Below are 27,966 nucleotides of genomic sequence, written 5' to 3'. Positions count from 1 at the left end.
TGGAAGCCGGCCTCATAGGGCAGCTCGCTGTAAATCGACCGAAGCCCTTTTCCTTTGTCCTAACCTACGCTATCCCTTACCCCTCTACTTGAGCCGAAGTGCCATTTTTTTTTGGCGGTAAAGCTTATTCGTTTATGTAACCTGCTCCCGCGAATACGCCCAGGCGGGAGGAGGCCGCACGAGCTCAAAACGCGAGCGACGTACGATGTTGCCTGCCAAACAAGGAAGAGAGCGTTGAGCGGCGAGCAGCACGTGGTATGCGCGGATGTACGCTCGCGACGCGCGCGCGCCCGCGTTGACCAAAGGTTCTTTCAGGGCGCCCCCGCGGCTGAAGCGATAAGCAGACAACGCCGCTGCGGCTCCCGATAAGGCGGCCGCACAACGACCGACTCGCGCGAAGGAACGCGAGAGCGTCGCACGGGCGAGGAAAACGTGAGGAGGAGCTCGGAGGTGGCAAAAAAAAGAAAGAACATGGCCGACAGCAGAGGTGAACGGAACAACGGCGGCGGGGAGCCGGACCCTCGACTTTCGGCACCCGGTCCGGTGCCCCAGGGCGCGAAGCAGCCTCCCCGCACGCGGCCTGTTCACGTCGGAAAGAAGGGCGGCGGCGGCGGGAACTCGTGCGGATTCACCTGCCTCAAGTACTGCCTCTTTATCGTCAACCTTGCCGTCTGGGTGCGTACACACACCAAGCCCTTGGCCGGTTCATGGGCGCGGTTGCTCGTCATCTACCATATTTGCGTTCTTTCCTGTCTTGCGCCTACGTTTCTGATACGACGCTTAAGTAACGCTAGGTAGCCGGAAGTCAAATCGCCTACATCACTTGTTTCGTCCTGCGCGTGTCTAACTTAGTTACTTCTATTGCCGTGTTTAATTCGTGTTTTCGCTGGTTGATCCTATACAGTTTGTCGCGTTACTCCGCTTGGTAATATTCTCGTTCGTAGCCTCCTGGAAGGTCAGTTTTACCCCGAATGATTGATAGCGGCGACGCTGCATTGTTACCGGGCTGTTGCATACGTCCCTGCAGATGATACGATAAAAGCTTTAGATTCGGTTCTTGAGCTAACATCCACTAAAGCATCGACATGCTGTTTCAGTGTGGCGTACGGAGGTAATCCGTAAGAATTAATGCGTGGACTCCGACTATTATGATGTGGTTCTCACGCTGCTGCGTGGAACTGTGAGCCAATATCTTTCATTAGGTAACACATTAGGTAACATCACATTTAGATCTCAAATGTCGTGCAAGAAGCTGCAGTATATAACGCAAAGAAGCACTCCAGACGCCGACGATGAGCCCCTGAACGACGAGTGTGCATATAACTGCGACACTGCGTTGTTTTGTCTGCAGTACGTGTGCGCGGGTATGCGCGTGTGTGTTGCGTCTGCGAGAGTAAGGAGGGGGGGGGGGGGCGGCTAGATAGGTGTGCCCGAGCCTGCGCGTGGCGCACGTACCTCTGTCTACAGCATTAGCACGGGAAGATGTACCCTTGCGAGGGTTTTTTTTTCTTTTTTTTTTTTGACAGGGCGGTTTGTCTTCTGCCCGTACGGATTCGCACATAAGGTCAAAAGTGCGACGAAGTCATCAAGTCTGCACTCTCTAACAGCCTCGCTGTTATTTGTAAGCCGATATGGAGTCGTGTGCTTTATCATCCTTTGAACCTATACGCTATATACTTACGCGACTATCGCACGTAAAAATGTTCAGCCCGAGTTTCGAAAAAAAAATATAACGTCCTATATTAAATCTCCGCGTCTTACAGAATCTTGGCATACGAGGAAAGACGCCTCTTACGTGCATATCTCTAGTACATTCAAGTGTGAGCTGTCATCATCAGCCTGGTTACGCCCACTGTAGGGCAAAGGCCTCTCCCGCACTTCTCCAACTACCTCGGTCATGTACTAATTGTGGCCGTGTTGTCCCTGCAAACTTCCTAATCTCATCCGCCCACCTAACTTTCTGCCGCCCCCTGCTACGCTTCCTTTCCCTTGGAATCCAGTTAGTAACCCTTAATGACCATCGGTTATCTTCCCTCCTCATTAGATGTCCTGCCCATGCCCATTTCATTTTCTTGATTTTAACTAAGATATCATTAACTCGCATTTGTTCCCTCACCCAATCTGCTCTTTTCTTATCCCTTAACATTACACCTATCATTCTTCTTTCCATAGCTCGTTGCGTCGTCCTCAATTTAAGTAGAACCCTTTTCATAAGCCTCCAGGTTTCTGCCCCGTACGTGAGTACTGGTAAGACACAGCTGTTATGCACTTTTCTCTTGAGGGATAATGACAGCCTGCTGTTTATGATCTGAGAACACCTGCCAAACGCACCCCAGCCCATTCTTATTCTTCTGATTATTTCAGTCTCATGATCCAGATCCGCGGTCACTACCTGTCCTAAGTAAATGTATTCCCTTAAAACTTCCAGGGCCTCGCTACCTATCGTAAACTGCTGTTCTCTTCCGAGACTGTTAAGCATTACTTTAGTTTTCTGCAGAATAATTTTTAGACCGACCCTTCTGCTTTGCCTCTCCAGGTCAGTGAGCATGCATTGCAATTGGTCCCCTGAGTTACTAAGCAAGGCAATATCATCAGCGAATCTCAAGTTACTAAGGTATTCTCCATTAACTCGTATCCCCAATTCTTCCCACTCCAGGTCTCTGAATACCTCCTGTAAACACGCTGGGAATAGCATTGGAGAGATCGTATCTCCCTGCCTGACGCCTTTCTTTATTGGGATTTTGTTGCTTTCTTTATAGAGGACTACGGTGGCTGTTGAGCCGCTATAGATGTCTTTCAGTATTTTTACATATGGCTCTTCTACACCCTGATTCCGTAATGCCTCCATGACTGCTGAGGTTTCGACTGAATCAAATGCTTTCTTGTAATCCATGAGATCTATATATAAGGGTTGGTTATATTTCGCACATTTCTCTATCACCTGATTGATAGTGTGAATATGGTCTATTGTTGAGTAGCCTTTACGGAATCCTGCCTGGTCCTTTGGTTGGCAGAAGTCTGAGGTGCTTGATTGTATTTGTGATTGCCTTAGTAAATTTCTTGTAGGCAACGGACAGTAAGCTGTTTGGTCTATAATTTTTCAAGTCTTTGGCGTCCCCTTTCTTATGGGTTAGGATTATGTTAGCGCTCTTCCAAGATTCCGGTACGCTCAAAGTCATGAGGCATTGCGTATACAGCGTGGCCAGTTTTTCTAGAACAATCTGCTTGCCATGCTTCAACAAATCTGTTGTTACCTGATCCTCCCCAGCTGCCTTCCCCGTTTGCATAGCTCCCAAGGGTTTCTTTACTGCTTCCGGCGTTACTTGTGGGATTTCAAATTCCTCTAGACTATTTTCTCTTCGAGTATCATCGTGGGTTCCACTGGTACTGTATAAATCTCTGTAGAAATCCTCAGCCACTTGAACTATCTGATCCATATTAGCAATGATATTGCCGGCTTTGTCTCTTAACGCATACATCTGATTCTTGCCTAGTCCTAGTTTCTTCTTCACTGCTTTTAGGCTTCCTCTGTTCCTGAGAGCAGTGTGAGCTATAGCATGTTTCAACTATATAAAACGAATTCCTCACAAAAGGTTAATTAGCGTGAGATCACTGCAACTTTTCGCAGCAGTTAAAAAAAGATATATATTGAACTGCCTGCAGTAACCCTCCGTCGTTTATGCATTTTGTTTTAACTCAGAGTGGTTTTTACTTTTCTAACCTCTCAAAACAATGTATTCAGCCGCTATAAGGTCCACAAGGTAATCTTCTATAATTCGATATCTGCATGAGGTGCCTTACCGAACGCTATTCTTACATAATGCAGAATATTACGCTCAATAAAATTTTAATCACGCCTTCTTTGCTAAGAATAGATTACAATGCATCATGGTTGGCGGGGTTGAGGTTACAACGCTAACGTAAGTGCAAGTAATTAATAGTCATAATATTTGTATACACGTACGCCGCTGCGGTGGACTTCACTCTTAACTGCGCAGCCTGCGTTCTCATGTTGCACCTTCACCTCCTTTTCTTTTGGCAATGGGCGCTTTCAAAGTAAAAAAAAATCGTTTCAAGGCAGCATGAGCATTGCAGCTTCATATAGAACAACGTGATTTCATCGCGAAAAACGTATCAGCATCTTCCGCATGCTTTTTCAAGCGCCCGTCCACTAAACTAGCTCCAAGAATGTCCGATCGCTGGCTTAACAATACAGGAAACGAACAACAAGCTGCAAAAATAGTATACCAACGAATACTGGATTGTGACGCTTGTATGCGAGTTGCTGTGGTGATTGTTCAGGTTCTGCTTGGATGCGCTCGTGGCCGATGCATGTCTGCTGCATGCCGCAAAAGTCCGAAGACGGCTCGGCATATCGTAATGGAATGCCAAGATAGTCAAACAGCAAGAAAAAGAGAGGTTCGGAGTATTTGTAGGTGGGGAGATCGATAGAGCCGAGGTCGTTGCAGGCATAGGTAAGCGTATAATATGAAAAGAGAAAAGACTAAGGAGAGATAGGCAAAATTCTAGACTGCAGTAAATGTAGCAAAACCTAATCAGCTCAAGCATGCTGGGATGCCAGTAGAGACCGTCAATGTTCTTAGCGTTCTTCTGGCTCTCATTATCCTGTCGGTGTTCTTCGTCTTCTTTTCTTTCTTTTCACAGCGTTGCTTTATTGTCAGTGAATCCGAGATATGTCCGGTTCTACGATTTTGTCCTTTACTAATTTAATAAACAACGACTGCCTAGCGATAGCGGGGGCTTGCCCGGGGTAATAGCGCTGCACCACCGCCAACCGCGAAAGGAAGCCGCACAAAAAAAGAAACAAAAAAATGAGACGCCGGCTTTCGTATTTACCTCGTATACAAGCGAGCACGCGAGCAGCGAGGGTACGCGCACTTTTCTGTCCTAGCGTTCGCATTCGGCTATATTTGGGTAACACAATTAAGGAAGGCATTAGCGGTCGCGCGCGTCCTTTAGCGCTGGAAGCGCTGATAAACGTACGAGGCTGGAAGCGTGTGCACAATGCCGTACCGCCGCTAAACGCGAACGGCTTCTCTCTTGATTACTTATTGTTTCCGCTCTCTCTCTCTCTCTCTCTCTCTCTCTCTCTCAAGCTTGTTTGTACGTACTTCCACATTGCATCCTACGCTCAAACTATATTGCCTTGCTTGTGGTAAAAAGAAACAGGCACATGTGGATACGGTGGCGTTACTGAATAACCTAAACAATATCATCCTTCGTGAGGCCTGTCCGAAGAATAAGTTTGCGCAGCTGTTTTCATATAGCGCTTATCACTAATCCAGTGGTTTTGCAGACCACACAGAAGGCCAGCTCAGTGTATATTCCATTTAGAAGGCGCGTTAGACACAGCTGGAATGTTCCCACCATTATACAGAGCGTTCTTTCTCTGCACAACTACACGCACTGCGTACCACGATCCTTGGTTAAGCTGGCAAGTTTAAAATCATAACCACGCCATTTTATCGATTGCATTAGTTGCTAGAAAGCACAGATTTTCGCAAATGTTTCTGTTTATGCAGCACTCGTAAACACGGGCTTTATCGCTAAGTTAGCGCCCCATGGAATGACTCGGCAGATACGTTCCGTTGCTGACCACGAAATCGCGGAGCCTTTTCCCTCAGACAACATCCGACGACATCCATGTGTTTCTACATATAAAACTAAAAAAATTAAGTATAATAACGTGGTTGAAATGTATGTCTCATGAGAATAGAAATTTATAAGTAGATGCCGATTCTCCCCAAAGAAATATTAGTTTACAAACACGAAACATCTATTAATAATTTGATATATCGCTTCAAAAGGCTGCCACCTTAAGTCTGAAACCGGTTCACACCCTTAAGGGTCTCAAAGTGTGCAAATTGGTCTGTAACCTACACCCTTACACCCGTGAAGGAGGGTGTAATGGTGTGAGTTATAGACAGAAAGCACTTTTGATGGTGCAAGTCGGTTTAAAGTTTAAAAAAAAACCGCGGCATTCCTTTGACTGCCATCCAAAGCACCTCAAACGCAACTACACGATCTATATGCGGGCATGGTGAAAACACACTGGCTGAGAAATCCTTTCTGGTATTTACGAGTGATTCATTCTTATTTTATCTCTGACTTGTTCTTTCCTGTGTTTAGAGCCGCCGGTACTATCAGCATATGCTCGTACAATCTTCGGTGCTCACAGATAAAAGCGACAGGGCCGCCTGCTCTACTATCAGTAAGTAGTTTAGCGTGACGACGTCTTTGCTGCAATCCATCCTTTCGAGATTCCTCCCGAAAACGAGATCACCCACTGCTCCGTATGGCACACACAGTAATGGCATCAGTCCTCACTTTAATTACATTGCGAGTACGGCCCCCATGTTATAGGTTAACCGCATAAGTTTGCGACCACCCTCATCTTTGGTGGTGGTTATATGCTCTTCTATAGTCCCCGCCTCATCGTTCATCGTAAGCTCATCGTAATCGCTGGATTTCGATGGCTCACACATACCGCTAAGCCGGCCCCTCATGAACCCTGCAAGCACTCTGCTGACGTCGGACCTTTCGCACGCCTTTGACTGCATTGCATTTCCATGAAAAATGGTATAGGGGTACGCGAACATCCGAAACATTTGATTAACGAATCGAATAGTGTTCGACTCGGTCTTCAGATTGAATAGCCTCTATTCGCAAATGTGAATATATTTCGAATACCTTTTCGAATATTTCAAGACGTCAATTGCGCCCATATAAACATAAAATCGCAGCAGAATCACGGTAAATTTTCACCACCGCGGGGGTAGTATGGACGTAAAAATTTGGAGGGCTTAAACTTCGCCTTTAAGAGTGGAACCCGATAACATTCAAACATGCCTCCCGGCAACTGGAACGTTTGTAACCGTAATGTTTTCCTAGAAATGATGGCGGCGAACGCTATGCACGAAGGCGAGTTTTCTGGGGCGCGCCGCTCCTACTAAGACAGACCTCGAACGGCCGCTGGAAAAGGGTTTCGTGTTTCAGTTTCCGCGTAACAGAATTACGTTTCCTCGTATATTCAAATTACAGTCCGAGGCTATCGTGTGTGTAGGTTGTGTGTGTGAGTCGTACTTTACTAATTTTCTGACGCATTTTGCTTGGAGAAATTCAATTAGCGCAGTAACGCCAATGCGTCACGCGAAGGGTCCGATTGGATAGGGATTTGTGGTTCGGTATGATTTTTCTCATGGGGACAACGTCGCCGCCACCGACGCCGGATTTTCTACGACGCGGGGCCCTTAATGCTATCGCGTTAAAATACGAGAACTTGCGTAGTGTAGCAGGCTACATCACTTACAAAGCCTTACTTTACAAGCTTTACAGCGATAATTCGCACTCTCTAAACGGTCCTGTGCATGCTAAGAAACTACTTGTTTGATCATAATGCTCTATTTGCGCTTTTAATAAACAATGTTTTATAACGTACGATGTAATTACACAAACTTGACAACGTTAACAATACTACGACGTGGGCATCGTTCTATATAACGGATGTTCATTATTCGAAAACTATTCCATATGTGATCCGATTCTATTCGCTTCTGGCACTATTCGATTCGGCCTCAAAAATTACTGTTCGCACAACCCTACAATGGTGGTTTATTACTTCATACCGTGTCTGTACAGTTAAGCGGCCAAAAAGGCAAGAAAGTAAGCTTACACGCGAGACAAAGCCGCCGCTACATACACTTGCTTCCTCGGACAGCCGAGACGTAACAAATAATCAACTTTTTCTCCTTGGAGCCCAGTTCAACCTATTCACTGTAGAGCCTGCCATGAGCGTCATTGTTCTTACAAGTCAGTTATAAGAGCTTTCTTTAGACCTATAATGCGCGTTGTTGTTGTTGTTGTTGTTGTTGTTGTTGTTGTTGTTGTTGTTGTTGTTGTTGTTGTTGTTGTTGTTGTTGTTGTTGTTGTTGTTGTTGTTGTTGTTGTTGTTGTTGTTGTTGTTGTTGTTTATCTGCAAAGATAAAAATGACCACGCTGTTCTCTAAGTCGTGACAGGCTGTAAACATGGCTGTGAATCTCTTGTGTTCTTTAGTCAGTGGAAAAGGCCGCTCCGCATGATGCTTCCTTGTTTTCACTGCCGTGTACAAACAGTATGTAATGCGAACAGTCTGCGAAACTCTCGTGCATTTTGGCGTGGTCAAAAATGCCTAGCTTCACGGTCACTCCTCCATTCTCGCTTCAAGGTCACTCCGCGGATATCTTGTTTGGAAAGCTCGGAAATTTTAGAAATCTTTCCTGTTAAACATTGCGATAAGCAATCTGTTCAAACTGACGGGTAATCCCATTGATAAAAAGAATAGATCCTTTAACAACTTCTACACCATCATATAGGGTTGAACAGAGAGGCCTTGCAAAATATCGTCTGTAGTGGTTCAGTATATGCATGCATAGCGTGATCCGCAACTGCGACCTACAGCGACGTGCGCCGCCACCGAGTTGGTGGTTATAATATCGTTGCTAGAAAAATTCGAGACAAATTTCTAGTTCGTTTTTTTCTGTTTGAAGTAACAGAGACGAACCGCAAGATTCTGAAGAAAGTGGCGGACACGGAACAGAGACGGTAAACGCTACACGCTATCGGCTTTAAAACTGAAACTCGGGGGAGACAGTCATTGATTATTGAAAGCATAGAATTCTGCCGGCGAATACCTGTCGCCGCCTACGTACTACGTTGGATAGGGAAAGGATCCGGGGCAGGAAGACCCGAGGAGGAGGAGGAGGAGGAGAAGGAGGAGGAGGAGGAGGAGGATTTGAGTAAGGGCGAGAGAATGTAGCATCAAAGCAAGTACTGCTGAGCGAAACGGCTGAACTAAACAAGTGGGTGGTATAGATCAAAACTTCTCACGAAGAGAAAAGGTACTTTAAAAAGAAAGAAAGAAAGAAAGAAAGAAAGAAAGAAAGAAAGAAAGAAAGAAAGAAAGAAAGAAAGAAAGAAAGAAAGAAAGAAAGAAAGAAAGAAAGAAAGAAAGAAAGAAGCCGCGTGCGCACCGTCCAAAAGAAGATGTGTGGAACACTTGCGGAAATGTAAAATTCACTTCCGCATTGCCGTCGTAATCTGCTTTCGGCAACGTTCGTTTCATTAGAACGCAAATGGAAGCACCTGTTCCATGCTGCCTGAAGAACAAAAAGAGGAAGGAAATATAGGTCGGAAGCAATGCAGTACTCCACAGGTAAGCATTAAGCAAGGAAATTTAAACAAAGGTAATGACAGCATAAAAAATAAATCACCTTGCCTTATATATATATATATATATATATATATATATATATATATATATATATATATATATATATATATATATATATATATATATATATAAACCTCGCGAAAACAAGAGCATGGGCGGGATTTAATTTCTCGCCGAAGAGGGTCGGAGCCGAAGATGAACTCTCCCGTCTGTCTCTCTGTGTTCTAAATATTTTCTTCTTCCATTTGATATCCAACTAGCTCGTCTCTGGGGCACGAGAATCCGTTCTCGGGTTACCTCCAAAAAAAGATAAGTTAAGCAAAGCAAAAAAAAAGGCTATTCTAGATGCCTTCGGGTAATTGAGGGCGCTGAACAATTTTCGTCGACGACATAAACCTACGCGCTGTACGTGCTGAGATGCTTTTATATGGTTCGTCATTTATCTCCAGTCTAGAGGTGAAGGTATAATATGCGTCATCTACCTGTAATAAGTTCATTCCGCTTTAACTCAGCGAAGCGAGTAAAAAAAATAGCGTTGAGGATTCCGTAATCGTGCACAAGATTGAGATCATAAAGAGTGAAACGCCAGACACTGCGTGTGCTGCTCCCCATATTGTTCTACTTTCTTTCCCGAAGGAAAGGCTTTTGAGAGGACATTAATGAGCTTTTCTGAAACGCCCCTAATAAACTTGAGCATGCCTATGAGGCGTCTGAAGCACTCTCTCAGATAGCACGTTTATTAGAGGCGTTATAAACGCATATATTTTTCTTAATGGAGCATACGCACACTCCATGCTTCCTTATTTTATTAGATTTGTCTAGGTAATACTGAGACATAGAAAGCGTGACGCATGATAATCGTTTACTTTGTTCCCCATATTCTACTACTACTTTGTTTGAAGATGTCTTCGTTATTGTTATGTTATGTTATGTTATGTTATGTTATGTTATGTTATGTTATGTTATGTTATGTTATGTTATGTTATGTTATGTTATGTTATGTTATGTTGTAGTTGCTGTTGTTGTTTTAAAAATACATTTTTCTTTCTTCGCTCCGAACTGTTTGTCCTTTGAAGGAAAGTGATGATAAGTGGGGCGTCATGACGCGTTACCTAGGTGGCATAGGCGGGTGATGTGGGAGTGACACTTCCCTGTTGTTGCCCTATGGTGACGCGGCTATCTTCACCTTTCCAAGTTCCGAAAAGGTTCCCACGCGCGAAAGGAGATGCTGAATCCATCTAAAGAGGAGCAGACATGTCACCATGGGTTCTTGAGGGATTTTACCACGTTGCAAAGGTGTGGCATGTTTATTTCCTGCTTTAACCGCCTACCCGTCTGACCACCCATGAGACAACGCTTTCTACCGGAGTCAATTTTCGAATACCGGCGTCTTCATGCATTGCACCATGAGAAACAGCATCGTTGATTGACTGAAGCAATCTTGAATATACCAAAGGTGCACAATGGGAGGTATGAATAACCCCTAGGCGGAGGGCTGCACATTATAATTCTGACCACTTTAAGTTCCTTAATGTGAACGTAACTGTACGTACGCGAGCACTGTCGCGATCTGTCCTGGTCAAAATGCGCACGTCGTGGCCAGTATTCGATACTGTGACCACGTGCTGGACGTCATATACGACTGGCTCACCACGACGCGTTTAAGCTTTAAAGTTAATGTAGCCGCTTTGTTAGGCGGCTTTGGACGAAACCTAATACTTATTTCACGGTCTCATTTTAAGTTTGACTGAACGGGTGAACTTTCGGGTATGATAGCACCATTTTGATTGCAGCTACAAGGCGAAACAGACGAAGTGCGAGAGTGTTTTTTACTCGTCTAGTTTGCTTCCTGTTGCAGCTGTGACATGCATTCGCCGTAGCATGACTTTAAAGCACTGCTGTGTTCTGCGTTACATGAAACATACTGGATTGGGTTATGCGACAAATTGGGACGAAATAATTTTGACCACCTGGGGTTTTTGACCCAAAGCACGGTACACGGGCGTTTTTGCATTTCGCCCCCATCGACATGCGGCCGCCGCGTACGGGATTTGATCCCACAACTTCGTGCTTAGCAGCGTAACGCCAAGAGAGAGAAAATGATAAATGAAAAGCAGGGAGGTTAACCAGCCACTAAGCAACAATGTCGGATCTATCAGGTAATTGTAATGATGTGCCTTCCAAAAATCTAAAACGACGTCACGTTATGCGTTCAAAGATGTAGCATACTATGGCTGTTCGGTGGCCACAAATGTGAAACATCTTGATTGATTGATTGATTGATTGATTGATTGATTGATTGATTGATTGATTGATTGATTGATTGATTGATTGATTGATTGATTGATTGATTGATTGATTGATTGATTGATTGATTGATTGATTGATTGATTGATTGATTGATTGATTGATTGAACGAACGAACGAACGAACGAACAAGCGATCTTGGTATTTTTGAAAATTCTGTACCGTTATGATAATTTAAAAGCCGGGCTGTTGCACCGTTTTTATAATGATTCTGGGCTATACACACTGCCTGGTGTTTTCTTTTTTTACTGCGAAAAAAAGGAACGTTTACAATTTCATCTTCTGGTTTACCTGTGCGTGAAAGGCATCGCGAGAACCTGTCCACGGTTTCATATTGAACAGGAACCTGACGCGAAATACGTGACTGGCACCGTATTCCTGGCAAGTCAAACTACCAGTGCAAGAGTGAAATCCAATGCCTGTTCGTAAGATCCAGTATCCGTGCTCATGACGCGAATACATCGGCTGCTGGGAAGCGTCGATGCTGCCAGAGTCAATTTCGGGCGCCGCACGAGAACGTACCGTAGTGCATATAGCACATGGCAGCAACTGCGCTTTGTGTATACAACGTGCGCAGCCTACTCAATTCTGTTTTCATTCCGGAACAACACAACCGAACACGGCGCTCTACAGTTGAGTTTCGCAATACTGATAGCAATTTTATTGCAGATACACTCCCCGCCCATCCGCTATCACCCACCATAAAACGTCTGGGTCGTGTCTATAAAATATGCGTCTCCTGGCTGCGTCGTTGCACGTGACAGAGTTTGACGGCCGGTAGCCGACGAACAAAAATGCACCGCGTGCGAAAATCAGTGTATTTATAAAGCTAGCTAGAGGACGTGATATGTCAGCTCAGCGCAATACGCACCGCCTCGCTGGCAGCGTGAGGATGCCGCTGCGTCGTAGAATACGTATTCCTCGTTCCCGAACGGCACCGTGAAGGCGAGGCGATTCTTATATCAGCGGTGTGCACCCGATACGAGCAACATTGCTTTTGTTTTCCTGCTCCTTTCGTTTCCATTTAGTCATCATTTAATAATCCTATATTCCACACTTGCGTTCGAAGCGATGAAAGTCAACGCAGTGGCGATGCGGCGATGAAACTGCCGCCGTTGTCTGAAGCCAGAAAAAGCGTTCATCATAGATGGCTTCTCCACATGAACAATTGTTGTGCGGTGAAGCCGGCTTCTCAAATTCTCTCTCTCTCTCTTTTTTTTTTTATAGCATATATAAAGTTTCGCTGTACACAAACGTGCGCTAAGAGCGTATAATTTGTCGCAATGCGTCCTGTTGTGTGTTCACCGAATGATGAACACTGTTGACGTCCTCTGCGCCCAGTAACAAAATCGCGTTGCGGGAAATGCTGGCGTACCGGATGTATTCCAGGAGGAACGAACGCATTTATTGTAGTGCGGATGCGAGTCTGAAAAAAAAAAGGAGAAGCTTATTTAAAAGCAATAAACAAACTTTTAGCATTTCGCTGTGGCTCCAAAGAAAGTTTATCACACGAGACACAAAGTGAATATGCGCGCTGCTAATCAATGCAGCTGCAATGTGAACAGGCACCGCGCCACTCACATGCATGCTTCAAAACACCACGGCTAAACTCAAGCATGCATCGGCCGACAACAATCAGATGCTGTTCGAGTTACAGTTTATCGCACGATCAATGTATTGAGAACCGAAAGCCAGTTAACAGGTCTCACCCCAAAATACTGGTTATCAATAATCGCTCAAGGATGACTGGCATCAGTCATCCTTGAGCGACTGTTAAATCGAACGATTTAGATAAGCGACTGTTAAAAATCGAACAAGAAGCGACTGTTAAAAATCGAACGAGGGCAGGAAGAAAACATAAGTTACACGCCCTTTGCGTTTAGCTTGCACGCCCTTTAAGTTCACCCAACATAAGCTAGCATAATTAGCATAATAAATGACGACATAACCTAAAAATATTGTCATCAACATCATTCATATAACTATGACGCCACAATATCATTAAAACCACTAATTCTACTATGAAATGAAAAGTTAGCTTGATAATTGCCCTTGAGCACAGTTGGTGTGCAAGCACATGAGGATTAAATAGTTGTTAGTGTCATCTGTGAGCGACTGAATCGGTTAGACTCTGATTATTCCTTACATATTGGTATATGTAGAACATATTTGCTTGCTCGCGAATTAAGTGCGCTAGATTGTTATGGAAATAGTGCAAGCATACCTACACAAGCCATGAAATAACTTCTACACAATTACCAATGCGCTATGTGCTGAGATACGGTGCCGACGTAGCCGCATTGCGCTTCTGTTTTATTTTTTCGTTTGCTGGCTGCAGTAGTGCAATAAACACAATGTGCTACGTCGTAGAGGCCCATTTATTTTGCTAATGAAACTGTTACAGCTTGATCACGTTCACTGAGCAAGAATTCGCCTTCACCAGTGCCAATATCTTCTTCCATGTCGCCTTACATAAAAAAAGGAAAGAAAGAAGTTCGAATATGGACCCTTTCTTAGTCCCTAAAAGAGTTACAACGTCACATTTTCGGCTGTGTTTTTTTTTTTTTACTTATTTGGTCGCGAACTTATTATCTGGTTAGCTATCCGTCGTTCAACTTGTTTCTCGCAAGAAAAAACATCAGAAATAATTTATTATGGCGTCGTTTCCGATGGCCACTTACGGTTTCTATTGCCGTAACAACGGGGCAACCTCGCACGTCCGGCCGCTCGTGTATACGGCGACACACTGCGCATAGCGCGCCGCTTTTCGTCGTCTGGTATACCTGTGCACGAATGGCGTCGCAAAAAAAAAAGGAAAAAAAAACTTGTTCAGTGTCATCGTCACTGTCGCAACAATTGCATAACTAAAAGACAACCCTGTACTCGGCACACGTACGCAGCTCCTGGGCTTGGCCCTGATCGTGGTGTCGGCGGTGGCGCTGGCGGGATCCTCCTCGACGGAAGAGGCCCCGCTGCCCGGACTACAGAGCGTGCGCAGCGCGGCGGCCACTGCACTCTTCCTCGGCTGCCTGCTCTTCGTCGTAGGCTTCCTCGGCTGCTGCGGGTCCGTGAAAGAGTCCAAGGTTCTGCTTACCGGTGTAAGTAGCGAGCGCTGCGACTCCTGCAGAGAACGAAACGACCACGAGCGAAAAACAAGATTTATAGCAATCTGCATTCTTCTGATACTTCACGTAGTTTCCAATATCTATCTACCTTATATATGCCCAGATCTAACCGTTTTCCTTTCATGCCAACTTGGAACACGCGCCACGCGTTGACTTCGTGGCGGCGTCAATAGATGGCGCAGCGTGTCCATAGGGAAGTTAGTGAATGGAGCCCGGGTGCAGTTCACGCCTCATACACGACGGGTTTTGGCTGTTGAAATACGGTGTGTCTCTACGCTGTGTGAATGCTAATCGCATTAACGTCAACAGTCAACCGGAGATGGGTTTCTGCCGAAATATTTTAGGAGGCCACACAAAGGGATGTCTTTAGTGTCATCCAAAGCAGCGATGACTATCCCTGGAATGTACGTGTACTCGCTTTTGACATAAGGGCCGCATTTACTTTAAGCGTGATTATATTCCTAGAAAGCCATTGTAGCAAATTTTTGTCGCATAAACTGCACACTTGTTATCGTGGAAGTTCGTTTTCGCCCTAAAGTTGTCTCGCTCACAAAATTCGTGGATTTACACTTGGTGAGTACGGTACGAGCCTCATACTTACTACGTTTGTTCATGTAGCGGGTGGTTTCGCTCTCCGCTTCCTCTCTCGTATTTCTATCTTGTCTTACCCTTTCCCATTGTAGGGTAACGAACGGGATGTTTGTATTCGGGTTAACCTTTCTGCCTTTTCCAACTAATCCTTGTCTCTCACTAAACGAGCCTTAATATCGTAAGCTATATGCAGGCGGTTAGAGGCAGTGCCGAGGACACTCACGTGACGTTTATGTGTCGGGCTCTCGGCCACCGCGAGAAACCTCGGGTCGAACACCAAAGAAACATTGAGATTTTGTTTGGCGTCTTCGCGATATTGCTATGATGCCAGCCGTGCAAAACACTCAAGTACAGGGAGCAGAACAAGGAATACATGTGTTCATAACAAAAAAAAAGAGGGGGCGGGGAGGAAATCAGGGTTGTTTGATACAAAGTGGCTTGTCTTAAGTGACAAAAAAACATTAAGATGAGCCAAAAATAAATATATCACATAATCGCTAATTCTCCGATCCTTCTATGAACTGAAGGCTGCATGGTACGCCAGAGTGCACATAGAAGCTGAAGTCGGATAAAAACGCTAAGCTAAATTTCCTGAACTAGCTCACCGTAACATCATAGATTTTGTACCATGAGCTCAGGGCGCGTTGTGTTTAAGCTATAGTTATTCATTACGCATTTATTTGCCAAATAAAAAAAATTATGAGGCAAAATTTTTGAGCTCATTTTCTCTAGAGAATAGTTTATTTTGTGACCATAATTAAACACAGCGAAAGAGCGCCGCGCAGTTTCACGATTCATTAGTCAATTATATTTACCTAATCATTGTTTTTTGTCTCGAACTTCGGCGGTGCGCTTATCGGAAAGAAATCCATGGACAGAGGCGTTATCTGAGGAACACGTGTTCCAGCGTAACCTGGCCATGAAAAGAACGAGTGCGTTCTTTGCGTGGCTATCAAGTGCAAATGCAGATAATGCCAATGCACAGCAACCCCCCCCCCCACCCCCTAAAAAAAGAACCGTGTCAGTCCTTACCCAGTCTTGAAGCTTGACGAAAGCTGACCGATGGGTCACGGTTATTTTAAGCTATATATGTCTGCAGTTCGACGCTATTATAATATGTTGCCGGCATCCGGCCGATATTTATTTCTTTGAAAGCCTATGGTATTGTTATCATTTTATTTAAACAAGCACGCTGGTAAGCGTGAATGGGCTTCAATGGAACTGATAGCTGAGCGAGTTGGCATTGATTCACTGAATTGCAGCACGCAGAGGACAGCGCGTGTCTTCCACCTGCGCCCGTCTTATGTGTGCGCTATGCACTATGCAGTTAAACAATGGAGCAATCCAGTTGCTAAGCGCTTGAAACGATCTACGGCAGCTGGGCATAGAGAGCTGGCTTCTGAACTTATGGCTTGCGTGTGACGACTTGCGAGCTATTATTCGCGGGAATCGTTTAGTATAACGCTATGGCTTCCAAGCGCTTTGAGCGGGGCCCTTCCTGAACAAATGTGCACGTAGTCGCGACCTAGTGCTTGTCCTCGTCATCACTCCTATTTTTCTCCTCTTTCACTTCCCTCTCTGTATTGCCTCAAACATCCTCTCCCTCTCCCCTCCCTCCCCTAATGGCTTTGTTCTTTTAGGCAGTTTCTTCCCCTCTCGTAGCCCAAAGCAGAGCGGTAGCTGGTGCCTCTACGAAGCAGCGATAACTCCTTACATACATTCATTTTTTTTTTTAAGAAGCTTAGTTATACCTCTCTCCACAGTGACGCTTGTTGAGACTTGCAGACCTGCCAACCTTACCACTTCAGGGATACTACCGTCGAAGCTTGAAAAATGGCAAGACTAAATGGGGAAAAAATATTAAAAATTGTTTAACTACTCATAATGTTCACTGTTTGTCAAAAACGACTTGGAGAGTTTGTCCTGTATAGGAAGCTGTGATCACGCACGCTTTTCAGTAATCGCAGTAAAAAGGATCTGTGCCACATGAGAAGCGTAAATGTTCAACAAAGTTTATTGATAAAATATTCACGCGTACAACGGGGGCTGAAAATTCGGCTGTCTCTATAGAGTGGTTCAATGCATGGGTTGCGTTGCTCTTGAGGCTAGATACCAGTAATCCAGCTGGCTCGAAAAGTCGGGGGGCTGATAAATCGGCCAGGCGTTGCGTTTTGTATTTTTTGAAATCAATTTTACTCCAAATTGTACGCAAATGAGAAATCGTTAAAACCATTGGCGTTAATACGACTTGCGGAAAGGAGCTCCAAAAATTGGCCAGTTTACGATAGAATCACGTAATTTTTGCATGCGTGGACTTGTTTGTAGCCTGACGACAGGAGCGCTGTGTTTTCGTTTTGCTCACGTGACAAGGAGCGGCACCGGCATGTTTTTTTTGTTTTCTAACGCACGCTCACGCCAATTTAAAAAAAAAATACGAGGTAATTGAGTTTCAATCTGGCACTACGTATAAAGCGATCGGAGGTGTTTAATTCTGGTCGCCACGCGGGGGAAAAAAAAGAGGCGCACCCTTTACGCACCCCTGCTGTTGCGCGGAGGGGTATTTTCGGCGTAGCCAGATGCCGAAAACATTTCTCGTGCCAGCCGCGCACTCTCTCTATATATATTTTTTTCTGTCTTTCTCCTACGAGTACATCGAGGTGGCGATAAGGATAGAAGTGCGTGCAACCTAGAATAACGGTTCACCTCCTTGCCTCGCCTCACGGTTGCCATAGCGACCACGACCGTTCGCTATCGGGGCGCGGCCGCAGCCATCGTGCGAGAGGTTGTTCGTTTGACGGCATGGTCGCAAGAAAGCGCCTGGTGTTGCGAGCCTCCACGTAAGAGCCGCCTGAAATAACTGAAGAGCGACTGCGAACGCTTGGGAAGTCGTTGCTTGCGCTCTCGTCTCACTGATTCGACGCAAATAGTCGATATAGCGTCTCCAATCGGATCGAAATACGTGGGACCGCGTTCACAAAGCTTTCCTCGCGTGCCCGATCTGCGCAAATGACCATTGCCGGCATGATTAACAGACTAGATGCATGAACGGTGGCTGGGAGGGGGAATTGAAACGCTAGATGACTATTTGTCGCCGCCCCGTTTCGAGGATAACGCTAATAAACAGCATCATCAACAGGACATGTAGAGATGGCAGCTGGAAGATTACAGGAGGAAATGAGAAAAGACCATTTGCATTCCTTTACAAAGTTCGGAAGCGCTCTTACGTAATAGAAGTTTTGTGAATGCGGGGCCAGAGCATACGCAGGGCTCGAAAAACGCGTTCGGGGATTACGTATATAAATGCATAGAACAAGTAGGTTTGTCAGAGTAACAGAATGGGTGTCAATGGAAAGGAAGCACAGTCGATCCTACGCGCCTTGTCAAGTGTCTGTAACTTATCGTTCGTGTGCCCACTCTTGTTAATTGTTTGTGAGCAGTTGTGACGTATTCCGATTATTTCCATGCGAAGATGGTGACATGATTATAGTGAACGTGGCCGGACAATGACAGACAGGGCTTATAACTGACATTCTTTGTCAATGCGGCCCCATTATTTGAGATATATCGGTTACATGCGCCGGTCAGTCGTGATAGCGAGCATAATATGTACAGAGGCGGGCCCGCCAAGGTCCAACATTTCTCCCAGAAAGCTTGCAGCTGCTCATCCTTTGCCTGAGTGATTCTAATATGATAGCATTATTAAACCTTATCGTTAGCTTATTAACTATAATGACATACGCATGACATCTCCTGCCTCGCGGTCAATTACGAGTAATGACATTACGATCACACTGCTGCTGTCTATACCTGCTGCCGTTCTACGTCGTCCCCTATATATATACGCACGGTCAACCGAAATACAAAAGCACCGCTGCCACGTTTTGTTCGTTACTCTTAAGCATGATACCTATACACTGCAGCTATCGCTACGCAACATACCGTACAGGTTTGACTATTAAACTCACTGCAACGCCGACCATACATGTGGCTGTATATCCACGTATCCCTTACATGCGAACAGGCAAACCACAGTTATCGCTTTATCACCTCCACCTGATACAGCCCAGCATGGTTGAGAGCACTACGCGACCCAGAGCAACCGCCACACCTCCTCTCACGTGCATCTCTGCGTCACACCACCTCGCTGCTCCTTCTTCCCCACTCTGTCGCTCTCACCCCGCCCGCTACTTTTACCGAGAACACAGGCCGTCGCCTGTGCAGATCGCAGATAGCCAAGTCACCTTTACGCGTCCGTGACGTCTCGGTGCTGTTGATGCTGTTGGCCGCCTCCTTTCAATTCCCCTTCCCTCTTGTGCAGCGCGGTTGAGGTGTCCTCTACTGAGAGACAGTTAATGCGCTGCACTTCACCCCAATTTTTCACCTCCCTCCTCACGAACCTCCTACCCAAGGCGCTGCACTTAGCCCCACCTTCCACCCCCCACCCCCCCCCCCCGCCAACCAAGAATCTCTCTCTCTCTCCCTACGTTGCCAAAGGCAAAAAAGAACAAAGAGAAAAAAAGGAAACCCTTGCGAGGACGTAACGTGCACTGGGATCTGTGCCCGCCGACTCACGCCTTTGATTACACTGCATCCGTAACAGGCTGGTGTTACAAATCTAGGTGCAACACCTGCGACCCATTTTGTGTTTGTACATAATATTATCGCATTCAAAATATTAGTACATCGTGAATTCAGCGCAAAAAGAGTAGGCGAATAGGCGCAAGAGGGAATGCTCATCCAACTGAGAAGAAGGAGCTGACGCAAGCGGACAGTGTGACGCAGAGGCTCACGCGCGAAGTTTTGCACAGTGTATTCACAGAGTGCAACGAGCTTCGCGGCACAGGTAGACAAGCTATGCATGGACAATAGCTTGCCACCAGAGCAGCTGTTCGCTAGCCCTGTTACGGAACTCTAGGCTCTTTATCTCTCTCCCTATCCCTCGCTTTCTTTCTTTCTTTCTTTCTTTCTTTCTTTCTTTCTTTCTTTCTTTCTTTCTTTCTTTCTTTCTTTCTTTCTTTCTTTTTGTCTCATATTTTCATTTTTCTGCCATAAAGTACGAAAAGCACGTAAAGTTAAATCAAAGCTCTGGAGATGTCTCATTCTCCCTGAGACCTTTAGAAGGACACGAAACCGAAAAATATAACCTGAGCTGTAATAACAGTAAATGACGCTTCTAAAGTACGTAAGTAAAGTCACTCTTATTGCGACAGGTGGCTGGATAAGCCAGTAGAGACTCAATAATAGGAAAACAACGGTGCACCTTGAAGATTCTGCATCAGTTCCTCGTGACGTCATGAATTTTGATGTCGCCTACTCGGGCACAGTGAACTTTTCTTTTATCGGTATAGAAGGACTAGATTATATTCTAACGAGACCAAAGATTGAACCTAGAGAGCTTCAAGAACTTTGATGCGTTAACAGGAAGCCGTAGCTCGCGGGCTCCCATCTAAATACACAAAAACGGAGAATGCGTGTTTTTCGGCAACCACCCCACCAAATTTGATTAGGTATGTTGCATTAAAAAGAAAAGGTTGAGATCTAGTGATTGTAGAAATCGGATTTATGATTTAGGCCGTCAGTGCTTCTATAAAAATTGTTGAAAATCGCAAAAATTTTCAAGAACTGAAGCTCGCCTTGACAACTCTTTAACTCAGCGGTACAACAGATGTCGCAATAACTGCAACTCACTGTACATCTAAAGCGGACAAAGTTGAAGTGTTATACACCACTCTGAAATATACCATTATTATTTAAGCAAGACTTTTTGCAAAACCCTAGTGAACATTGCAACTAAATCACGTGACCCATAATTTATTATACAAATTTATTCTCTTTAGATGCAGTTTACAGAACTGTGACATATGCTCTTGGTGCATAATTACGAGATTGTAAACTTCATACTTCTAACTTTTCTAGCTTGGCAATTTCTGGCAATATTTGGGAAAAAGTTTTTAGCCCTAAACCACAATTCCTCTTGCTACAGTCACTACAATATAACATTACCTCTAAAATGCAAGAACTTTCATTCAAATTGGTTCGTGAGTTCTTTCATAAAAGCATTTGTGCGCTTTCCATGTATTTGAATAGGTGGTACCGAAGTTGGGCCCGAAGCTGAAAATACGAGAAAAATACTTTGAAATCCACGGCGTCGCACTGACGTACGCGCGCTCAGATTATGGCACAAATTTTTAAAAAATGGAAGTGCCTCCTGCATTCGCTCTTGGAGTGGTGAACCTCGTGCGCCGAAACTAACGAAAATACAGTTTTTAAAGAATGCTTTATCTGCTATAAACCGATTCGTTGTCTGTCTGTAGTGTACCTTTAATTCCGCAACTATGCGACTGGTCTCGCTTCTGCAGCGTCTTCGCTGTGAGTCGAGACTCACATTAAGGAAGCAGATATTACACGAGTACATCCGTCACACCAGCGACAAAATGTAAGCAGATGGAATTTTTCACGCGAACGCTCACGTCATTTTCTTTAAACAATCGTCCACAGGTGGTTTACTCGTAACAAGATACTTCCATAATGCCTTCCTTTTTCTTTCTTTCTCGCAGTACTTCGTTATTTTGCTGATCGTCTTGATATTCGAAATCGCAGTCTTGGCTCTGGCGTTCGCCTACGTCAACAGTTCCGCGGTAAGTTGGCTCTCGCCCCTAACTATAGATGGCGATGCTATTGTGGATGTGTCCAGGAACCAGGTTACGATAGGTGTCACTTTCTGAACATGTTGTGCAATTATTTCGCCATATATCCGCACGACCTCTAGGTAACTAACCTTTACAGGTAAGCCCCGAAATGAAGGTCCTGAAATGAAAAGAAACAATGCTTAATAACGCTAGCATGCCTTTTTTTAATTTCATTTCATTTATTTTTTTTAAGCAAAGCTATATATTTTTCTCTATATGTTACATGGAATAGCCGGAAGCATACTGCTCTTCAGCTTGTAAGCTTTGCAGCTGGACTTCATTTAGGCGTTCACCTCGTCCAGTTGTTTTCGTGGTGCACTGTTCAGCGCTATTTCTTTTCAACTTCATTTTAATTTTCTTTTGTAATCGAATCTTTATTTGCACTTTTGCAAGGCTGTTTATAGCGTTCGTAGGAGGCTCATAAATGGCTAGAAATCTTCAGCCGTGTATTAGACTCCCAAGTCAACGCCCCTCTTTGCACCATCTTGTACCCCCTTCGTCTCGCGCAGATGGAGGAGGCCCTGAACAACCAATTCAAGGACATAATCACGGGTGGCCGCCGGGATAAAGACCCCTGGCAACAGGAGAAGGACATGAACATGGTGCTCTTCGTGCAAGCCGAAGTAAGCGTGAATGAATGAGCGAATGAATGAATGAATGAATGAATCAATCAATCAATCAATCAATCAATCAATCAATCAATCAATCAATCAATAGATAGATAGATAGATAGATAGATAGATAGATAGATAGATAGATAGATAGATAGATAGATAGATAGATAGATAGATAGATAGATAGATAGATAGATAGATAGATAGATAGATAGATAGATAGATAGATAGATAGATAGATAGATAGATAGATAGATAGATAGATAGATAGATAGATAGATAGATAGATAGATAGATAGATAGATTTTCATATCTGAACCTAAAGTACGAGCCTCTGCAGAATCGAGTCGCGCGCACTGCTGCTGCCTCAGAGACGGTTGACTTGTTTCTCGCAGTTCCGTTGCTGCGGGGGACGAGGCGTCGAGGACTACACTGACAGCGGCCAGAGCATCCCACCGAGCTGCTACGACGACCAAGACAGCCAGCGGCCTCACCTCTACGAAACGGTATACGTCGTATTTATTTCTTAACTATCTTTTTTTAATTGCCTGCATAGCGCAATTCGACCTCTTCAGGTGGCCTATTTGAACATGCTGATATTGGTTGCACGACAAAGTGCAATATTCCGGTTACGGTGAAACGGAACTTAACTACTGAAGATTCAAATGATTAATTTATGGGCACGCGTTCAAGATTGCAGAAACCAATTAAACTGGCCAGTCATCAAGTCACAGACACTGAGCAGAAATACAAACGCTGTAGAATTGGTTTTAACCTCCATTTCGCAGTGCGAGAGCGCGGAACTCTCTTCTTTCGCCGCTCCTGCTTTCTTTTTCCCCTCCCTAAGACGAAATACTTCTTGCCTTAAACACCCATCCTTTGTATATTTCCGCAGAACCCATGTCAATAACATTCTCATTCCTGCGCGCAAAACAAATCCCGCAATATGCTTTTCGTGCAGGGCTGCTCAAAGGCGATGAAAAGCTATGTTATGCGCAACGGACTGGGCATAGGGCTCGTCAACCTGTTCACCCTTTTCGCCCAGGTGCGTATACGCTGAGAACTGGGACTTCAAGCTAAGCGGCAACCATATGGAACGTATTTACAACGCATGGTTTGCTTGCTGTTGCTGTTGTTGATGGTGCTTATGAACTGCGACGAAATGGGTCGTTTGAATACTGAAGAGCCTGCTATCCGAAAACCGCAGAGCTTCACTTAGCACTAAGCAAGAGAAGACAAAATGCAGGTAGCTTGGGGGTCAATCGGTGTTGGTGCGTCCGTTTCAAGGCACACGATTTCACCGCTGCAATCAGGGCCGAAATATAATTCTATATGAGATTCGCATACAGTTGTCGATCATATCAGATAACACACATTACGTTTACTATACTGGACAGGACAACGCCGCGGTCAGGGATTTATACAGAACCCCTTAACAACCCTCTTAGGAGGATCCCGACCCCCCCTCCCTCAAAAAAAAATTATTAGGAACTATTAGGAACTGCTGCCGTTGAAATAAGCTTTTCTACCGTGAACAGGCTCTTAACATCAGACAGATGTCGCATGACGCCGGCCCATGTCGACGCGCTGATGAAAATTTCTATCGAAGCTCCAAGTACCCCCAATGTTAGGAACGCAACAGACGAAGAAAAGGAGGAATATTTGCAGTTTGTGGACCGAGCCTACATGATGTGGGTCAAGAAACCACGTCGGGTATTGTAGATACGTTCGAGGCGACACGGTGCAACTGTATAGTTTGTGTAATCCCAGTTTTTTTATTACTATTATTTAGCGAATGTGGCAGCCACGGTTGACCTCTATATAGGTCAACCGTGGCGTTTTCAAAGGAACTACTATAGTAGTTTCTTTGGAAATTGTATGTTCCGGATTGTAGCGGACATTATGCGCATACACTGTAAGATAATTTACGCCCCTAAATGTGAAAAAGGTGTAAATGGGTCTATAACTCACACCCTCAGGGTGTGATTAATATAACCGACACCCTAGGAGTGGGAGTTATAGACGCATTTACACCCTTGCTCACTTCTCAGGGTGTAAATTATTTTACCGTGATATACGTTTTGTTCTTACACTCTAAAAAAAGTTTGCACCCTTTGGGGTGTATATCTGCCCCACAACAATAATCGTCATCGGCCTTGATGCGTTTCCTTCCTTTAACGCTGCGAGCCCGGTACTTTCCAGTAACGAACGGCATGCTGCGCGTTATCAGCATGACATAGCATTCCCGACAGGAAAGTAGCGGGCGCGGCGTTTTCAAAAAAGGAAACGCATCAAGGCAGATGACGATTATCGTTGTGTGGCACATAAACACCCCAAAGGGTGCAAACATTTTTTTAGAGTGTAGTTACTATATTTTAGAGCGCAGCTCTTTGGCGTCCGTTCCTGGGTTTCGCGTCGTCGTCGGCGTTGTCGTCGGCCTCGTAACCAGCTCCGCCCCCCTTTCATCCCCCCAGCGCTAGCAGCGACCGACTGATACCGCTGGATGCCGCTGACGCCGCTAGAGAGTCAAGATAACGTGACTGCATAGAACACCGTCGCCGCCATGCAGAAAGAGGAGGAAAGGGTCCCTCCCCCCCTGTTCTTGTGTGGCGGATAGGGTGCTCTTCAGTTGCCGACGCGCCGGTTATTTCACGTAGGCCCCGGCACGTCGACGAATACGTGACCACCTTCCCACGGCTAGACCTGGTTCTTAGCGCTGCGGAAGCGAGGGCATCATATTGTTTGTGTCGGCATCGGCGGCGTTGTCCCTGAAACCAACTCCGCAGCTGGGGTTGACACTATCGGCGTCAGCGGCATCAGTCAGTCGCTGCTATCTCTTCCCTCCTCCCTTTATCGTGTTGTCCGCTTGCTGCGCGCGCTTCTGCCCCCATCGTTTGCCGCTGGGTGTACACGCCGCCCCCCTCCCCCCTCTTCCTGCGAGTCTCCGGTTGTCAAAGCGCCGGCTCGAACTTAATTCCTTTCTTCGCTCCTCCTCCAATGCAACCCCTGTGCGGTGGCAATCAGAGAGCCAGATCGGTGGTGGCGGATCTTTATATGTGCACCGCCCGAGCCGAAATTGCCGCTGCCGTTCGTCCTGTGCGGTGGCAATCAGAGAGCCAGATCGGTGGCGGCGGATCTGTATATGTGCACCGCCCGAGCCGAAATTGCCGCTGCCGTTAGACAAACAGCAATTTCCTAACACTTATGCGGGAGAACATCCCGTTCCTCTCGCTCGTAACGCGTCCCATGGCTGTGACAACCTCGCGAGGCACTTGTATAGATCTCGTCTTTGAGAATCAAGCATTGGTGTACCAAGTCGAACATATATCAGTCTATTTCTCCGACCACAAAGCTTCCTTCATGACTGTCAAGAACTGTTAGTGGAGTCTTTGTTAAAGGAATACGTGTGAAAAATAAAAAAAAAATTCTGTGATAGCGCATACATGTGTTGCTCGATTTCTTTGCCTCAATCTATCGAAAAGGTGAAACAGCTTATTTGCTGCGCTCAAATTTCGCATTAGGAAGTAACGTAATCGTCGGTAATTTTTTATTGTGTTGTTTAATATATGTGGCTGCTGCCTATACGCTGTGCTTAATTTTTTTTTCTCCTGCAAAATTCGCGTAACAATATTGCCCTTAGTATTGAAAACATCTGCACTTTGTTCTATCAAGACTTGTAGATTAAGAACTTGCTTCACTTTGTTTTGCATAGAAAAAAAGAATAAACTTTGTGCAATCAAATGAACACTCTAAACGCTGTTCCTTATGTTCTAGCAATTTTCAAACATGGTGTCAGAATGCCGTTGGTGCTTAAATATAGTATTGAATTTATAATCCCGCAAGATGAGGCACAGATTTCGGCCTTCTATACAGCGTTCGTTCGTGCCCGCCTGTCTCCCCCTTCGTTGTAGTAGTGTTTGCGCAACAACATCGACTCGACATGCACCAACAAGGAAGAACTCCCTCGTAGCATGTAGCTTAATATGCTTGCTTAAAAGGTTAATTAGTGTAGTTCTGCTCATTAGCAACTTTCCCGCCACAACTTGTTGAAAAAAACGTTCAACCTTAATTAAATAAAAGAACGTGGTAAAAAGACTGCTAGCCCCTTGAACCTCTCCCCCTTCCCCCCGCCTTCGCTCAAAAAAGATATAACCAATAACTTCGTATTCACACCCTCCCGCATTCTGGTAACAACCCACAAAATTGAAATTCTGGCCGTGCTTACGGCGCGGCGACACATGACTGCGCAGAAAACGCATCCACACAATGCGCTCCGTGCGGTTCTATAATCTCAATATTCAGCGGCCACAGCGCTTATTCGCTTGCTTGAACGAGTGAGTGAGTGAGTGAGTGAGTGAGTGAGTGAGTGAGTGAGTGAGTGAGTGAGTGAGTGAGTGAGTGAGTGAGTGAGTGAGTGAGTGAGTGAGTGAGTGAGTGAGTGAGTGAGTGAGTGAGTGAGTGAGTGAGTGAGTGGGTGGGTGGGTGGGTGGGTGGAGTCCGAAGGCAGCGTTTCCACATTTTAATAATCGACTGGCGACCGTCTCCATTTCAGATTGCCGCCATGATCTGCTGCTGTCTTCTCATCCAGGGCATCAAGAAAGTTCAGAAAAATGCATCCGGAGCCTAGAGCCATCCCATGCGGCCGTTGTATCACTGCCACTCGTCGAGAGCATCTCTCCGCGTCTTTATACGCCTATACTTTCACTGTATATTATTGCACGAGAAACTTTTGGAGGGGAAACACGAAGCACCAACGCTCTTCTACGTCATATCTTCAGAGTTTGACCATTCCCATCTACTGAATCAGCTTTCATTTTTTTTTTTGACAAGTTGACGTGTAGTCAAGGAACATCATCGAAATGTCACTATATGCGTTTCTTATATGATTGTTTATGCCTACATCCCCCCCCCCTTTTTTTTTTTCGCAAAATAACATCGACAAACTTCAGTGCCTGTTTACAGTCATGCAGTGTTTCTTCGAGTATGGCGCCTTTCTTTTTTATGTATACACAACATAAACGACTATCGAGGTCTGGTGAAGTTTATGAAAGAAACCACAATAAAGATATTTTTAATCAAGGGTTTTCATTCAGTGCCTTTGAAAACCGCAGGCATTGCTGAAAGTATGTACGCTTCAAAGCGAATATCTTATCTGCTGCAAGAGGATGGCAATCTTAGCCAACGTTTCTTTTTAGCAGCCTTCTATAGTACGTAGCCTAATTGCACTGTCGCGGGAATGCGGCTATAAATACAAGTCGAAAAAAGAAACTGATACGAAGACTCGGAAAATGCCACTTTCTACATTATTGGCTTTTTTGTTACTGTGTTTGTAGTATACAATATATTCATAAGTCAAGTTCGTGATGATTCGAAGCGATCCATTACCTAGAAAGAGGGCAAGCATTGCAGT

At 45.1% G+C, this 27,966-nt stretch overlaps 1 protein-coding gene across 1 annotated transcript; it reads left to right on the top strand.

Moving 5' to 3' along the window:
- Nucleotides 1-293: 293 nt before the first annotated feature.
- On the top strand, nucleotides 294-27,635 carry LOC139057399 (23 kDa integral membrane protein-like). The gene is made up of 7 exons (XM_070535483.1): nucleotides 294-675; nucleotides 14,438-14,635; nucleotides 21,811-21,891; nucleotides 22,452-22,565; nucleotides 22,952-23,062; nucleotides 23,518-23,601; nucleotides 27,109-27,635. The coding sequence occupies exons 1-7, from the start codon at nucleotides 472-474 to the stop codon at nucleotides 27,181-27,183; spliced, it is 867 nt and encodes a 288-aa protein (XP_070391584.1). The 5' UTR covers nucleotides 294-471; the 3' UTR covers nucleotides 27,184-27,635.
- Nucleotides 27,636-27,966: the final 331 nt, after the last annotated feature.

This window comes from Dermacentor albipictus, chromosome 3 (assembly GCF_038994185.2).
Source record: "Dermacentor albipictus isolate Rhodes 1998 colony chromosome 3, USDA_Dalb.pri_finalv2, whole genome shotgun sequence".
NCBI classification, from domain to species: domain Eukaryota; kingdom Metazoa; phylum Arthropoda; class Arachnida; order Ixodida; family Ixodidae; genus Dermacentor; species Dermacentor albipictus.
This window is presented reverse-complemented; position numbering and strand designations above follow the sequence as displayed.

Bases quoted from the DNA above. Each gene is read 5' to 3' on its own strand.
- LOC139057399 (XM_070535483.1), top strand. From the start codon at position 472: ATGGCCGACAGCAGAGGTGAACGGAACAACGGCGGCGGGGAGCCGGAC. The intron at 21,892-22,451 runs GTAAGTTGGCTC...CGTCTCGCGCAG, and splicing joins CCTACGTCAACAGTTCCGCG to ATGGAGGAGGCCCTGAACAA. The intron at 23,602-27,108 runs GTGCGTATACGC...TCTCCATTTCAG, and splicing joins TGTTCACCCTTTTCGCCCAG to ATTGCCGCCATGATCTGCTG.